This window comes from Saccopteryx bilineata, chromosome 5 (assembly GCF_036850765.1).
Source record: "Saccopteryx bilineata isolate mSacBil1 chromosome 5, mSacBil1_pri_phased_curated, whole genome shotgun sequence".
Classification (NCBI taxonomy): Eukaryota; Metazoa; Chordata; class Mammalia; order Chiroptera; family Emballonuridae; genus Saccopteryx; species Saccopteryx bilineata.
The window spans coordinates 201,266,986-201,282,380 of NC_089494.1; the positions used below are offsets into that span (position 1 = coordinate 201,266,986).

The 15,395-nt window shown below is 38.6% G+C and overlaps 1 protein-coding gene across 1 annotated transcript in view; it reads right to left on the minus strand.

Annotated features, from left to right (window-relative positions):
• LOC136338112 (uncharacterized) overlaps positions 1 to 15,395 on the minus strand; it is a 60,315-nt gene that overhangs the window by 29,711 nt on the left and 15,209 nt on the right. Inside the window, exon 5 of the mRNA XM_066280159.1 lies at positions 8,861 to 9,019. Coding sequence (XP_066136256.1) covers positions 8,861 to 9,019 — 159 coding nt within the window. The remainder of the gene's footprint in view (positions 1 to 8,860; positions 9,020 to 15,395) is intronic.

Consider the following 15,395-nt stretch of genomic DNA (forward strand, 5'->3'; position numbering starts at 1 on the left):
GAACTGGATATTGACCATCTCATTAGCCAAAAGCAGGCCCATAGTTCCTATTGAAATACTGGTCAGTTTGTTGATTTAAATTTACTTGTTCTTTATTTTAAATATTGTATTTGTTCCCGTTTTGTTTTTTTACTTTAAAATAAGATATGTGCAGTGTGCTTAGGGATTTGTTCATAGTTTTTTTTATAGTCTGGCCCTCCAACGGTCTGAGGGACAGTGAACTGGCCCCCTGTGTAAAAAGTTTGGGGACCCCTGTTGTAAATAATCCGATGTCATCATTTCTTATGGCTGAGTAGTATTCTATAGTATATATGTACCAAAGCTTTTTAATCCACTCGTCCACTGATAGACACTTGAGCTGTTTCCAGATCTTCGCTATTGTGAACAATGCTGCCATAAACATGGGGGTGCATTTCTTTTTTTCAAACAGTGCTAAGGTGTTCTTGGGGTATATTCCTAACAGTGGTATAGCTGGGTCAAAAGGCAGTTCGATTTTTAATTTCTTGAGAAATCTCCATACTGTTTTCCACAATGGCTGCACCAGCCTGCATTCCCACCAGCAGTGCAGAAGGGTTCCCTTTTCTCCACATCCTTGCCAGCACTTATTCTGTGTTGTTTTGTTGATGAGCGCCATTCTGACTGGTATGAGGTGATATCTCATTGTGGTTTTAATTTGATTTCTCTAATGATTAGTGATGTTGAGCATTTTTTCATATGCCTATTGGCCATCTGTATGTCCTCTTTGGAGAAGTGTCTATTCATTTCTTTTGCCCATTTTTTGACTGGATTGTCTTCCTGGTATTGAGTTTTACAAGTTCTTTATAAATTTTAGTTATTAACCCCTTATCAGACATTTGTCAAATATATTCTCCCATTGTGTAGTTTGTCTTTTTATTCTGTTCTTATTGTCTTTAGCTGTGCAGAAGCTTTTTAGTTTGATATAGTCCCATTTGTTTATCCTGTCTTTTATTCCACTTGCCCGTGGAGATAAATCGGCAAATATATTGCTGCGAGAGATGTCAGAGAGCTTACTGCCTATGTTTTCTTCTAAGATGCTTATGGTTTTATGGCTTACATTTAAGTCTTTTATCCATTTTGAGTTTATTTTTGTGAATGATGTAAGTTGGTGGTCTAGTTTCATTTTTTTTTGCAGGTAGCTGTCCAATTTTCCCAACACCATTTGTTTAAGAGGCTGTTTTTACTCCAATGTATGCTCGTTTACCTCCTTTGTCAAATATCAGTTGTCCATAAAAGTGTAGATTTATTTCTGGGTTCTCAGTTCTGTTCCATTGATCTATATGCCTGGTTCTTATGCCAGTACCAGGCTGTTTTGAGTACAATGGCCTTGTAGTATAACTTGATATCCAGAAGTGTGATACCTCCCACTTTATTCTTCCTTTTCAAGATTGCTGAGGCTATTCGTGTTCTCTTTTGGTTCCATATAAATTTTGGAATATGTGTTCTATATCTTTGAAGTATGTCATTGGTATTTTAATTGATATTGCATTGAATTTATAAATTGCTTTTGGTAATATAGACATTTTAACCATGTTTATTCTTCCTAACGGTATATGCTTCCACTTATTTGTATCTTCCCTGATTTCTTTTATCAATGTTTTAGAATTTTCCAAGTACAAGTCTTTAATTTCCCTTGTTAAATTCATTCCTAGGTACTTTATTTTTTTGGTTGCAATGGTGAAGGGGATTGTTCCTGACAGTTCATTGTTAGTTTATAAAAATGTCTCTGATTTCTGAGTATTAATTTTATATCCTGCCACCTTGCTGAATTCATTTATCAGGTCTAGTAGTTTTTTGACTGAGACTTTAGGGTTTTCTATATACAATACCATATCATCCACAAATAATGATAGTTTTACTACTTCTTTTCCAATTAGGATGCATTTTGTTTTTCTTGTCTGATTGCTGTGGCTAGAACTTCCAGAACTATGTTGAATAAAAGTGGTAAAAGGGGCACCACTAATCTGCCTTGTTCCTAATCTTAAGGGGATTGCTTTTAATTTTTGCACATTGAGTATGATGTTGGCTGTGGGTTTGTCATAAATGGCCTTTATCATGTTGAGGTATGTTCCTTGTATTCCCACTTTGCTGAGAGTTTGATCATGAATGGGTGCTGGATTTTATCAAATGCTTTTTCTGCATCTATTGAAATTATCATGTGGTTTTTCTCCTTCCTTTTGTTTATTTGATGAATCATATTGATTGATTTGCAGATATTGTACCAGCCTTGCCTCCCAAGAATAAATCCCACTTGATCATGGTGTATAATTTTTTTCATATATTGCTGGATCTGGTTTGCTAATATTTTGTTGAGGATTTTAGCAACTAAATTCATCAGGGATATTGGCTTATAATTTTCTTTGTGTTGTCTTTGCCTGGTTGTGGAATCAGAATTATACTCGCCTCATAAAAGGAGCTTGGAAGTCTTCCTTCTTCTTGAATTTTTTGAAATAGCTTGAGAAGGATGGGAGTTCTTTGAATATTTGGTAGAATTCACTCGTGAAGCCATCAGGCCTAGGACTTTTCTTTTTTGGGAGTTTTTTGATAACTGTTTCGATCTCATTTGTTGTAATTGGTCTGTTTAGGTTTTCTGATTTTTCCAGATTAATTTTTGGAAGATTATATATTTCAAGGAATTTGTCCATTTCATCTAAGTTGTCTAGTTTTTTGGCGAACAGTTCTTCATAGTATTTTCTTACAATATTTTGTATTTTTGTTGTGTCAGTTGTTATTTCTCCACTCTCATTTCTAATTTTCTTTATTTTAGTCCATTCTCTTTTTTTCTTGGTGAGTCTGGTTAAAGGTTCATCGATCTTGTTTACCTTTTCAAAGAACCAGCTCCTGGTTTCATTGATCCTCTGTATTGTTTCTTTAGCCTCTAAGTTATTTAGTTCTGCTCTGATCTTTATTATTTCCTTCCTTCTACTAGCTCTAGGCTTTACTTGCTGTTCTTTTTCTAGTTCTTTTAGATGCAGGGTCAAGTTGTTTATTTGAGCTTTTTCTAGCTTCTTGAAGTATGCCTGTAATGCTATGAACTTCCCTCTCAGGACTGCTTTTGCTGTGTCCCATAAATTTTGAGTTGATGTATATTTGTTATCGTTCGTTTCTAGGAATTTTAAAATTTTTTCTTTGATCTCATTGTTAACCCAATTGTTATTTAATAACATGCTATTTAGTTTCCAAGTGTTTGAGTATTTTTCAGTTTTTCTGTTGTGGTTGATTTCTAGTTTCATGCCATTGTGATCAGAGAAAGTGCTCGATATGATTTCAGTCTTCTTAAATTTGTTGAGACTGCTTTTGTGCCCTAACATGTGGTCTATCCTAAAGAATGTACCATGAGCACTTGAAAAGAATATATATTTTGCTGCTTTAGGGTGAACAGTTCTGAAGATATCTATTAAGTTGAGTTGATCTAGTATGTACTTTAAGTCTGCTGTTTCTTTGTTAATTTTCTTTCTTGAGGATGTATCTAGTGATGTTAGTGGGGTATTGAAATTCCCTACTATTATAGTATTGCTGTTGATCTCGCCCTTTAAATCCATCAAAGTCTGCTTTATATATTTAGGTGCTCCTATATTATGTGCATAGATATTTATAACGGTTATATCTTCCTGTTGGATTGCTCCCTTTATCATTATGTAGTGACCTTCTTTATCTCTAACTATAGTCTTTGTTTTAAAGTCCATTTTGTCTGATATAAGTATTGCTACCCCAGTTTTTTTTTCATTTCCATTTGCGTGAAATATTTTTTTTCCATCCTTTTATGTTCAGTCTATGTGCATCTTTTGTTTTAAGGTGTGTCTCTTGTAGACAGCATATGTATGGGTCCTGTTTTCTTATCCACACAGCTACCCTATGTCTTTTGATTGGATCATTTAATCCATTTATATTTAAGGTTATTATTGATATGTAATTGTTTATTGCCATTTTATTCTTTAAAAATGTATTCCTCTTTTGCTATATTCTTTTTCTCATTTGATCTATTTACAACAGGCCCCTTAGCATTTCTTGCAGCCTTAGTTTGGTTGTAGTGAATTCCTTGAGTTTTTTTTTTTGTCTGGAAAGCTTTTTATTTCTCCTTCAATTTTAAACAATAGCCTTGCTGATAAAGTAGTCTTGGCTGTAGGCTCTTGTTCTACATCACTTTGACTATTTCTTTCCATTCCCTTCTGGCCTCAAGTGTTTCTGTTGAGAAGTCAGAAGTCATCCTTATGGGGGCTCCTTTGTTTGTGATAGTCTTTTCTTCTCTAGCAGCTTTTAATATTTTCTCTTTATCACTTAGCTTTGGTATTTTAATTATGATTTGTCTTGGTGTAGATTTCTTTGGGTTTCTCTTTAATGGAGTTCTCTGTGCTTCATGAACTTGTGAGATGTTTTCCTGCCTTAAGTGAGGGAAGTTTTCAGTTATAATATGTTTGAACAAAGTCTCTATCCCTTGTTCTTTCTCTTCTTCTTCAGGAACCCCTATTATGCAGATGTTATTTCTCTTCATGTTGTCACAGAGCTCTCTTAGAGTTTCCTCAGACTTTTTGAGTCTCTTTTCTTTTTTCTGCTCTGCTTCCATGCCTTTATCTTGTCTTCTAACTTGCTGATTCGATTCTCAGCTTCATCCATCCTGCTTTTAATTCCTTCCATTGTGTTCTTCATTTCCGATATTGTATTTGTCACTTCTGATTCTTTTTTATTATTTCAATGTCCTTTTTTATATTTGCTACCTCTTTACTTAGGTGTTCGTAATGACCATGTATTGTTGTTCTAATATCTTTGAGCATCCTAACAATCATTATTTTAAACTCTGCATCTGGTAATTTGGTTATATCTGACTCATTCAGGTCCTTTTCTGAGAATTTCTCTTGATTCATTTGTGTTGCATTTCTCTGTCTTCCCATTTTGTCTGTGTAAAAGGTTTTGGCCATTGGAGTCCACTGGGTGTGGCCTCTGTGTTCCCTAGGTGTGGTCTGTCTGCAGGCCTGCCACCCCCTCTGCTGTCGCTGCCTAGGGCATTGGGGTATGGGCATTGCCGGTGCCTGCCCACTGGGGCTGTTGCTGTGGTTTCTGCCTCTCCTTCACAGGAGTGGCTGTGATTACATGCTTGGGTGTACAAGCCTTGGTGGCCTTGGCCTTCACCCCACCCCTGCAGGTGGCGTCAAGTTCGGCCCTGAGGGCAGGGGTGAGCACCTTTGCTCAGCTGCAGGTCTCTGCCTGATTCTGGGCTTTCACCCCGCCCTTGCAGGAGAAGCCCACTTGTGGGATGGCTGCAAGCCTTGGCTCCACAGGCCAGGCGGGACTGCCTGCCCACGCTCAGTAGCAGGATTCCGCCTGTTCTGGCTTTTTAGCTCCATTCCCGTGGGAGAAGCTGGCTCTCAAGTCAGGCCACAAGCCTCAGTTCCGTGGGCAGGGCAAGGCTGTGCTCCTGTGCCCTTGCTCAAGGGTGGGTCTTCACCCCTTCCAGGCTCCTGCCCTTCCCCCACAGGCTGGATTGCAGGCGGCCTGCAGCTGGGCTTGACCACTTTTGCACGTCCTCTCCTCCCCAGCCGGGCAAGACTGAGCTCACACCTAGGCCTCAGCGGTGGCCAGCCAGCTTCAGCCCTTGACGACAGAACCGCACTTCTGCGTCCCACCACCACCCGCCCTCGGTTGAGCCCTCAGTTGGGTGGGGGCGCTGCAGCTCAGCCCCTAAGACTCACTATTGTAGTCCTGAAAGCTTCCTCCTTCTAAGCGACTCTGTTCTGAGTGCCGCGGGAGAGCTTGTTTGGCTGGTGTCCTACTTCCCTTTGCTGGTATTGCTGTTTCCAGGGGAAATATTCACTTTAGATTTGGGGAGTGACTTATCCCAGGGGTTAGGGTGGCTGTCTCTCAAAATGTTTCTCCCTGTGCCTCCTAGATTACACTCTCTTCCTGCTACTCTGGTCCTCTCCTCTCTCCCTGTCCCCCAGAGCCCCAGGTAAGTGGTTGTGAAAGAGGTTTTCTGCGCGGTCCCTTTAAGAAGAATCCTGGGTCTGAGAAATCATGTCTCTTTCTCACAAACAGTATCCTTCCTTGTTTCCAGCTAAATACTGTCCATGCGTCTCTTCTAGGCTCTGGGGCTGCAGGCTGGTCCTTTGTTCCTGGGACTCAGGACCCTCCCCTCTCTGTTAAATTCACTTCCTGCCATGCGAGTCTCTCTTGGCTGCCATTCGCTCTGGGGAGCTGGGCAGCCCTTTCCACATTTCCACTTTTCCTACCAGTCTCAGTGTGCCTTCTTCAGTGTTCCTTGGTTGAAGAGTCCTCTTAGTTTAGTCCAAAGTTAGTTTTTCCAGATGATGGTTCTTAAAATTAGTTTGTAATCCACTTTGGTTCTGGGAGGTGGAAGTTGGTATGTCCACCTACTCTATCGCCATCTTGTCTTCCTCCTAAAACTTAATATTTCTTAATGTCAACTAATATCCAATGAGAGTTCAAATATCTAGTCTCATAAAATTGTAACGTTTCATTTTTACAGTTTGCTTGACTTGAAATCCAAAGAAGGACCACACATTGCAATTGTAATACCTTCTAAGTTCATTTTTCGGTAAGTCCTCCCTCTTTTTTTCCCTTGCAATTTATTTGTTGACTACCTGTGTGTTTATTTATTGTGAGGGGGGGGAGGCAGAGAGACAGACTCCTCCATGCACCCTGACTGGATCCACCCAGAAAGCCCACTAGGGGTCGATGCTTTGCCCATCTGGGGCATTGCTCCATTGCTCAGCAACTGAGCTCTTCTTAGTGCTTGAGGCAGAGGCCATGGAGCCATCCTCAGCACCAACTTGCTCAGTTGGAGCCAACTTGCCCCAACTGAGCCATGGCTGCAGGAAGGAGAGAGAGAGAGAGAGAGAGAGAGAGAGAGAGAAAGAGAGAAGCAAAAAGGGAAGGAGTGGAGAATCAGGGCTGAAGAAGCAGATGGGTGTTTCTCCTGTGTTCCCTGACCAGGAATCAAACCTGGGAAATCCACATGCTGGGCCGACACTCTACCACTGAGTCAATCAGCCAGTGCCCCTGTGTGTTTCTTAACGTAATAACTCCTTCTAATGCCCTGGCCAATGCCACAGTGGATAGAGCCTCTGTGTAGAGCACCAAGGTTGACTGTTTGAGCCCGAGATCACCAGCTCAATCCTGGGGCCACTGGTTCAAGCCCTAGTCAGAGCACATATGAGAAGCAACCAATTGCATAACTAAATGCAACAATGAGTTGATGTTCCTCTCTCTCTCTCAAAAATAAAATAAAATAAAATAAAATAAATCCTTCTCACATGCAAATAATCACCTCTTACTTTAATGTATTTTAAACTTTGGATTATTTTAGCATTGTTTACAATAGCCACGATTTGGAAGCAGCCCAATTATTCATCAGTAGATGAGTGATAAAAAAGCAATAGTAAATTTATACAATGAAATAATCCTCTGTGAAAGCGTGGATGGACCTGGAAAGCATTATGCTAAATGAAATAAGCCAGTCAGAGAAAGACAAATACCATATGATTTCACTCATAGGTTGAATCTAATGAACACAATAAACTAACAAACAAAACAGGAACAGGCTCATAGATACAGAGAACAGTCTGACAGCTGTAGGGGGTGGAGCACTGGGTGAAAAGGTGAAGGGATTAATAAGGTGACCAATTTTTTTATAATGAAAAGGAGGACAAAAATAAATAGAAGAAAACAATATCGTAAATAAACATTTTATTCCTTGCAACAATAATGTATTATAATATAAGTGCATATTAAAACATTTGTATATTTTATATTGTAATTATGCTTACATGCTTATTAATTTTTAATAATTGTAAGGAAAAAGTACTCATTTAGATACAAATACGTCACATCACACGCAATGGATCAACTCTGCATCGATCGAGTATGGACACTTACAGATTAGTCTTCCAATATCAAAAAGGAGGACATGTAGGAGGACACTTTTCGAGGGAGGATGGAACTTACAAAAGAAGGACTGTCCTCCCTAAAGGAGAACAATTGGTCACTTTAGGATTAAGCACAATAAAAAAACCTCATATACAGACAATGGTATGGTGATTATTAGAGAGAAAATGAGGCGGGGGAAGTAGGAGAGGGCAAAGTGGGGATAAATGGTGTAAGGAGACTTGACTTGGGGCAGTGAACATAAACTATACAGATGACTTATAGAACTGTACCCTTGAAATCTATATGATTTTATTAATCTGTCACTTCAATAAATTTAATAATTACAAATAATAAAGGGTTGGTTAATTGAAAAAATTTGGATTGTTTTATAATTTTAATAGTTTAGTTGTAATACAATAATTTCTTGATAAAGCCATAATGTTTCTGACCAGTGGTGGCACAGTGGATAGATCATCGACCCAGGATGCTGAAGGCCCCAGTTTGCAACCCTGAGGTTGCCGGCTAGAGTGTAGGCTCATCAACTTGAGTGTGGGCTTGCCAGCTTGAGTGCAGAGTCGCTGGCTTGAGCATGTGATCATTGACATGATCTCAAGGTCACTGGCTTGAGGCTAAAGGTTGCTGGCTTGAAACACAAGGTCGTTGGCTTGAGCCCAAGGTTGCTGGCTTGAGCAAGGGCTCACTGACATGGCCTGAGCCCTCTGGTCAAGACGCATATGAGAATCAATCAATGAAAAACTAAACCGAGGCAACTATGAATGATGCTTCTCATATCTCTCTTTCTCCCCTTTCTCTCCCTTCCTGTCGCTCTCTCTTAAAAAAGAATAGCCATAATGTGGTGACATAAAATTATCTCACAGTATCCATGGTATACTTTTGCTTTAGATAATTTGTCTCATGGCATTAATCCTATGGTTTAGATTACTGTTTGTATATCACTTACAGTTGTTTGGAGACCATCTGTTCTGTCAGTGAAGCTATTCAATTTTTCTTCACTTTTCAATATTTTATCAATATTTTGGTTCATAACAATTTTTACATCAGTTATTTGACTCTTCAATGTGGATATCAAGCTGTTATCTTGATTTTTATTGTATTTCATCTATATGTAAGTAAAATATAATACAAATTTTATTTTCTATAAATAAATTATATTATAATATATTATACACATTAAATGTCAGACATATTTCAGTATTCTGGTTGCCAGAGGGAAGGGGGGTGGGAAGGTAGTAAAGAGTAAAGGACATCAAGTATATGGTGGCAGATTTGACCTTGGGAGATGGACACACAATGCACTATTCAGATGATGTTATCATAGACTTGTACACTCAAAACCTATATAATCTTATTAACCCATGTCACTCAAATAAACTTAATTAAAAAATAAAAATAAGAAATAGGGGTTGGGTGTAAGAGGGATATATCAATGTATTTAATCAGCAGTGGAGTTTTTATTTTATTTTATTATTTAAAAAAATATTTTTTGTACTTTTCTAAAGTTAGAAGCAGGGAGGTAGACAGACTCCCGCATGTGCCTGACCAGGTGGCGATGCTCTGCCCATATGGGCATTGTTCCATTGCGGCCAGAGCCATTCCAGCGCCCAAGGCGGAGGCCATGGAGCCATCCTCAGCTCCCGGCCAACTTTGCTCCAATGGAGCCTTGGCTGTGGGAGGGGAAGAGAGAGACAGAGAGGAAGGAGAGGGGAAGGGGTGGAGAAGCAGATGGGCGCTTCTCCTGTGTGCCCTGGCCAGGAATTGAACTTGAGACTTCCAGACACCAGGCCAATGCTCTACCGCTGAGCCAACTGGCCAGGGCCTGGAATTGATTTTTTTTTAAACTTAAACTGTTTATTTTTTTGGACTTTTTTATTTTAAAGAGAAGAGTTAGGTTCATAGTCAAATTGAGTGGAAAGTAAATGCTTGTTATCCTCAGCACAAACATGTCCTCCCTCACTAGTAACATCCACACCAGAGTGGTACATTTGTTATAATGGATGGCCTTACACTGATGCATCATTATCACTCAAAGCCCATAGTTTACATTAGGGTTCACTGTTGGTATTATACACTCAACAGATTTGGACAAATGTATAATGACATGTAGTCACCATTACAGTTTCATAAACAATTTCACTGCCCTTAAAATCCTCTCTACTCAACCTATTCATGCCTCCCTTCTCCCTAAGCCCTGGCTACAATTGGTATTTTGACTGTCTCCCTAGTTTTCCAGAATGTCATATGGTTGGAATCACAGTATATAGCCTTTTCAGGTTGGCTTCTCTGACTTAGTAATAGGTATTTAAGATTCCTCCCTGTCTTTTCACTGCTTGATAGCTCATTTCCTTTTAGTGTGGAATAATATGCCATTGGTTTGGGTGTACCACAGTTTATTTTTCCATTTACCTGTGAAAAGAAACCTTGTGAAAAGAAATACGGTTGCCTCTGTGTTTTGTGAATTATGAATAAAGCTGCTCTAACATCTGTATGCAGGTTTTTGTGTGGACAAAAGTTTTCAACTCCTTTGAGTCAAGACCAACAAGCTGATTGCTGGATTGTATGGTGAGAATATGTTGAGTTTTGTAAAAAAAGCACCAAATTGCCTGACCTGTGGTGGCGCAGTGGATAAGGCGTCGACCTGGAAATGCTGGGATCGCCGGTTCGAAACCCTGGGCTTGCCTGGTCAAGGCACATATGGGAGTTGATGCTTCCAGCTCCTCCCCCCCTTCTCTCTCTCTGTCTCTCCATCTCCTCTCTAAAATGAATAAATAGAAAAAAAAAATTAAAAAAAAAAAAAAAAGCACCAAATTGCCTTTTAAAGTGGTTGTACCATTTTGCATTCCCACCAGTGGTGAATAAAAATTGCTATTGCTCCACATCCTTGTCAGCCTTTGGTGTGTTTTGAATTTTGGCCATTCCAATAGGTGTAGTGGTATCTTATTGTTGCTTTAATTTGCAGTTCCCCAATGACATATGATGTTGAGCATCTTTTCACGTTTATTTGCCATCTGTATATCTTGTTTGGTGAGGTATCTATTCAGGTCTCTGACCCATTTTAAAATCAGGTTGTTTATTTTTGTATTGTTGAGTTTTAAAAGTTCTTTCTATATTGTGGGTGATGGTCCTTTATCAGATGTGTCTTTTGCAAATATTTTCTCCTAGTATGTGGCTTGTATTCTCATTATCTTGACAGTTTTTTGATCCCTCTGACAGTATTTTTTAATTGGTGTTTTTAGACCCTTAACTTTAAAAGTGATTATTGATGTAGTTGGATTAATATGTACCATATTTATAACTGGTTTCTATTTATTTAGTTCTTCATTCCAATTGTTTGTCTTCTCTGTCCATATTAACAAAAGTGATGTCTAAGATCTAGCGTTATATTAAAAAAAAAAGTAAGCTGCAGCTGCAGAACAATATTAAATAATACCTCATTAAACATTTAGTATGTGCCAGGCACTATTTAGGCACTTCATATGTATTAGCTCATTTAATTTCCAAACCATTATATAAAGCAGTACTCTAATCATCTTTTATTTTTTTTAATTAAGAAAACTAAGACTGAGAGTGATAAATAAGTAGCTCAATGTTACATAGCTAGAGGAAAAACTGATTAAGACTCAAGAGGCTCCAGAGACTGTTCTATCTATCTATCTATCTATCTATCTATCTATCTATCTATCTATCTATCTATCTATCATCTATTATCTATCTATCTATCTACCTACCTATCATCTATCTACCTACCTACCTATCTATCTAATCCTGGAAGGTTATACACCAAGCTGTCTTTGAGGAGTGCTCACACCACGGGGGGGGGGGGGGTGTTAGATTGAGATTGTAGTAGATATTCATATTTCACTTTATGTAGATTTGTATTATCTCACTTTATTAATGAGCATTACTTTTAAAATAAAAAAATAATATTAAGAACCCTTGCTCTGGCAAGTTATCAAATCTACCTTAAACAGAACTTGGACCTTGGTCATTGCACCATGCAGCTTATAATGATGTTCTGTGAGGAGTCCATGAGATAGATGTAGAAAAGGTGTTGGCAGATAAACTGTGGGACCCCCCCCAAAAAAGACATGTTCAAGACCTCATTCCAGATGACTTTATTTGGAAATCAGTTCTTTGCTCATGTAATCAAGTTAAGATAAATGGTTGATTTTTGTTTTTCTCTTCTTTGTTAAAATGCTTCATCTGTTTCAATTTAAGAGAATCATCTAAGTTTTGTCAAAATAACGTATTCATAGTCCATTCAATGGCATTTGTTACATTTATGTATATATTTTAAGATCTCTCAAAAATACATTTTTGTACTGTGTGCTTTTTGTTAATTATAGTATGAGAAATTCAACAACTGTTAGAAAATTTTCTAGATTTAAAGCTTACCAGGTTAGCTTATAAATGTTAAACAAAAATTCTTTGATGTCAGATGTGTTAACTGCTTAAAATGTGCATATTTTCACATAGTAACTAGTTTTCAAGGAGCTATGCTAATATATATATTTTGGCTGTCTTGAAAATGCAGAATTCTTCATATGAAAAATGTATGAATTTAATAATATAAAAACACCTATCTTTATAAACATTGTGGTGAAAACACCCTCTGGTGATGCCCAATGAGTCACATCCTTGTAAAATCCCCTCCCCTATTCTAACTAATAGAAGGTAAGGTTATATAGAATGTCCCTCCTGTGATTGTTACATCATACAAAGTTAGAAGAGAGGGATGAGAAAGATTCCTATATTGGCCCCGAAGAGGCAAGCAGCCATGTTGAGGACACCCACCTTGGGTGGCAGGGAATTGCTATCAGTTTCTAGGACCTGAGGGTGTCCTCCAAACCAGCAGTCAGCAAAAAGCTGTATCCCTGATGGAGCTATAAGAAAATATATAATTTTTAATTTTAAGAGTAAATTTGAGCAAAACTTGATCCTAATCCAGCAGGGCCTAAACAGAAGTGGTTAGAAGTGCTCCCAGGAAATGAATTCTGCCACAACCTGAATGATCCAGGAAGCAGATTTCTTTCCAGAGCTTCCAGATGAGAACACAGCCTGGCTAACATACTGAGCACAGTCCCAAGAGACCCTGAGCAGAGAACCCAGGTAAGCCATGCTTGATTCCTAACCCACAGGAACTGAGATAATAATACATGTGTGCTGTTTTGTAGTAACTTGTCACACATAAATAGAACACTAGTACAGGTATACTTAAAATATTTTATTATGGAAAAGTTCAATATACAAAAGCAGAGTGAATAGTATAATGAAGCCCTATGTACCCATCACTTACTTTCAGCACTTATCTGCGCTTGGTTAATCTTGTTTCATATGCTACTACCGATTATCCCTTTCCCAAATGTGTTATTTTAAAGCAAATTCCAGACATTCTATTACTTTAGTCTGTAAATCCTTCATTTTGAATCTGTAAAAGATATGGTCTCATTTTTCTTAAAAACAAAACCACACATCATTATCACATCTAAAAAATTCATTAGTATCATCAAAGTTATAAAAAAAGTTTTATTTATAGTTGTTTTTTGAACCAGGATCCAAAGCCTACACATTATATTTTGTGTCTACATAATTGATGTGTCTTAAGTGTCTTTTTTTTTTTTTTTTACAGAGACAGAGAGAGAGTAAGAGAGAGGGATAGACAGGGACAGACAGACGGGAATGGAGAGATGAGAAGCATCAATCATTAGTTTTTCGTTGCGCATTGTGACACCTTAGTTGTTCATTGATTGCTTTCTCATATGTGCCTTGACCGTGGGCCTTCAGCAGACCGAGTGACCCCTTGCTCAAGCCAGCGACCTTGGGTCCAAGCTGATGAGCTTTTCTCAAACCAGATGAGTCTGCACTCAAGCTGGTGACCTTGGGGTCTCGAACCTGGGTCCTTCTGCATCCCAGTCCGACGCTCTATCCACTGCGCCACCACCTGGTCAGGCTTAAGTGTCTTTTAATTTGTGGGTTCACCCTAACAACTTTCCCCCTTGCAATTTATTTGTTGAAGAAATTGGGTCCTTTGTCTTGTAGAGTTTCTCATATTCTGGATTTTGCTGATTTCATTGCTGTGGTATCATTTAATATGGTCATTGATCTACTTCCTGTACACTGGCAGTGACATCCGAAGGCTTGGTCATGGTCAGGTTTGATGTTTTGGACAAGCATACTTCAGATGTGTGCTGTGTAGTCCTTATTGTGCAATATCAGGAAACACATAACTGCTAATTTTCTCCCTTTTCATGACCTTAGGAATAATGAATGGGTTTCGGTGGTTTGAGCCATAATGAAGTTCTGCTTCAGTTTGTTACCTCATTTTTTATCATTGATGATGTCTGTCTATATCCATTATTTCATTAGGAATTGCAAAACAGTGACATTTGATCACCTCTTCTTCATTTATTAACTGTAATATTTGTATAAAGATCCTCTAAAAATCTTTTCCTCACCAACTATTTGGTTCCTTTGAGATACAGTTCATATAGGAAAGTCAGAATAAATGCTTGATTTTCCAAAGTTGACTGAGGAAGGACTCCACTTCCCCGTTTGGCAGTATCTAGGAACTCATGGAATTGAATATTTTTGGTGTTACAATCCACTGCAGTTATTATTCTTTTTGATGTTCAAATTATTCCACCACTGGCCAGTGGCAGCCTCTTCAAGTTGGCTCTTAGTCTTTTGAAATGAGCAAAGTAGATTTTATAGATATCTTGTTTCTGGTATGACAAAATGTTCTGGCTTATGTTTCCTGCCCCATATCTGGAATAGTCCCGGTTCCTTCTAGTGTAAAATAGTATCTAGAGACTATAATCTAGACACTGAGGGGCACTCTGCTATTAGATTGGTCATTGTTTCTAGGGTTTCTCAGTGGATAGTCTAGGAAATACTATTTTTTAAAAAAAGAAACATATCACATGATATATTTTCACTACATATTTTTTTCATGACCAAAACATTATAATTTACAAATTTAATATAAAATACAAAGTCCATAATTTCTTGAAATTCTCACCCAGCTCCTATCTGTACAAAGTTAAGTCTATACTTTCAGTCTTATCATCAGGAAGGACACTTAATTCTTCATCTGTCCATTGGGAAGATCTGGATATAGAAAGTGACCCAGCACAACATCTGAGTCATGCCACACTGCCAGGGAATCCAGAACCACATGGTTGCACTGAATGACTCACCTGGATCACCTGGGATCTGGTGAGCTGGGGAAACTGTCTGTACTGGGCCACTGTGCACATGCCACCAGCCTGACAGACTCCTCCGCTTCCAGCTGCAGCTGCAGGGACCTCTGAAGAGGTACCTCCACCAGCCAACGAAAGGCCCCAGCCAGTCAGGGCCACAAGCCAGCCGGAGTGGAGAAGGCCATCCTGAAACCCTCAATTACATATATTTCAATATTTAACTTTCAATTTAAATTTAGGATTACAGCCCAGGCTGAGTAGCTCGGTTGGGAGCTTTGT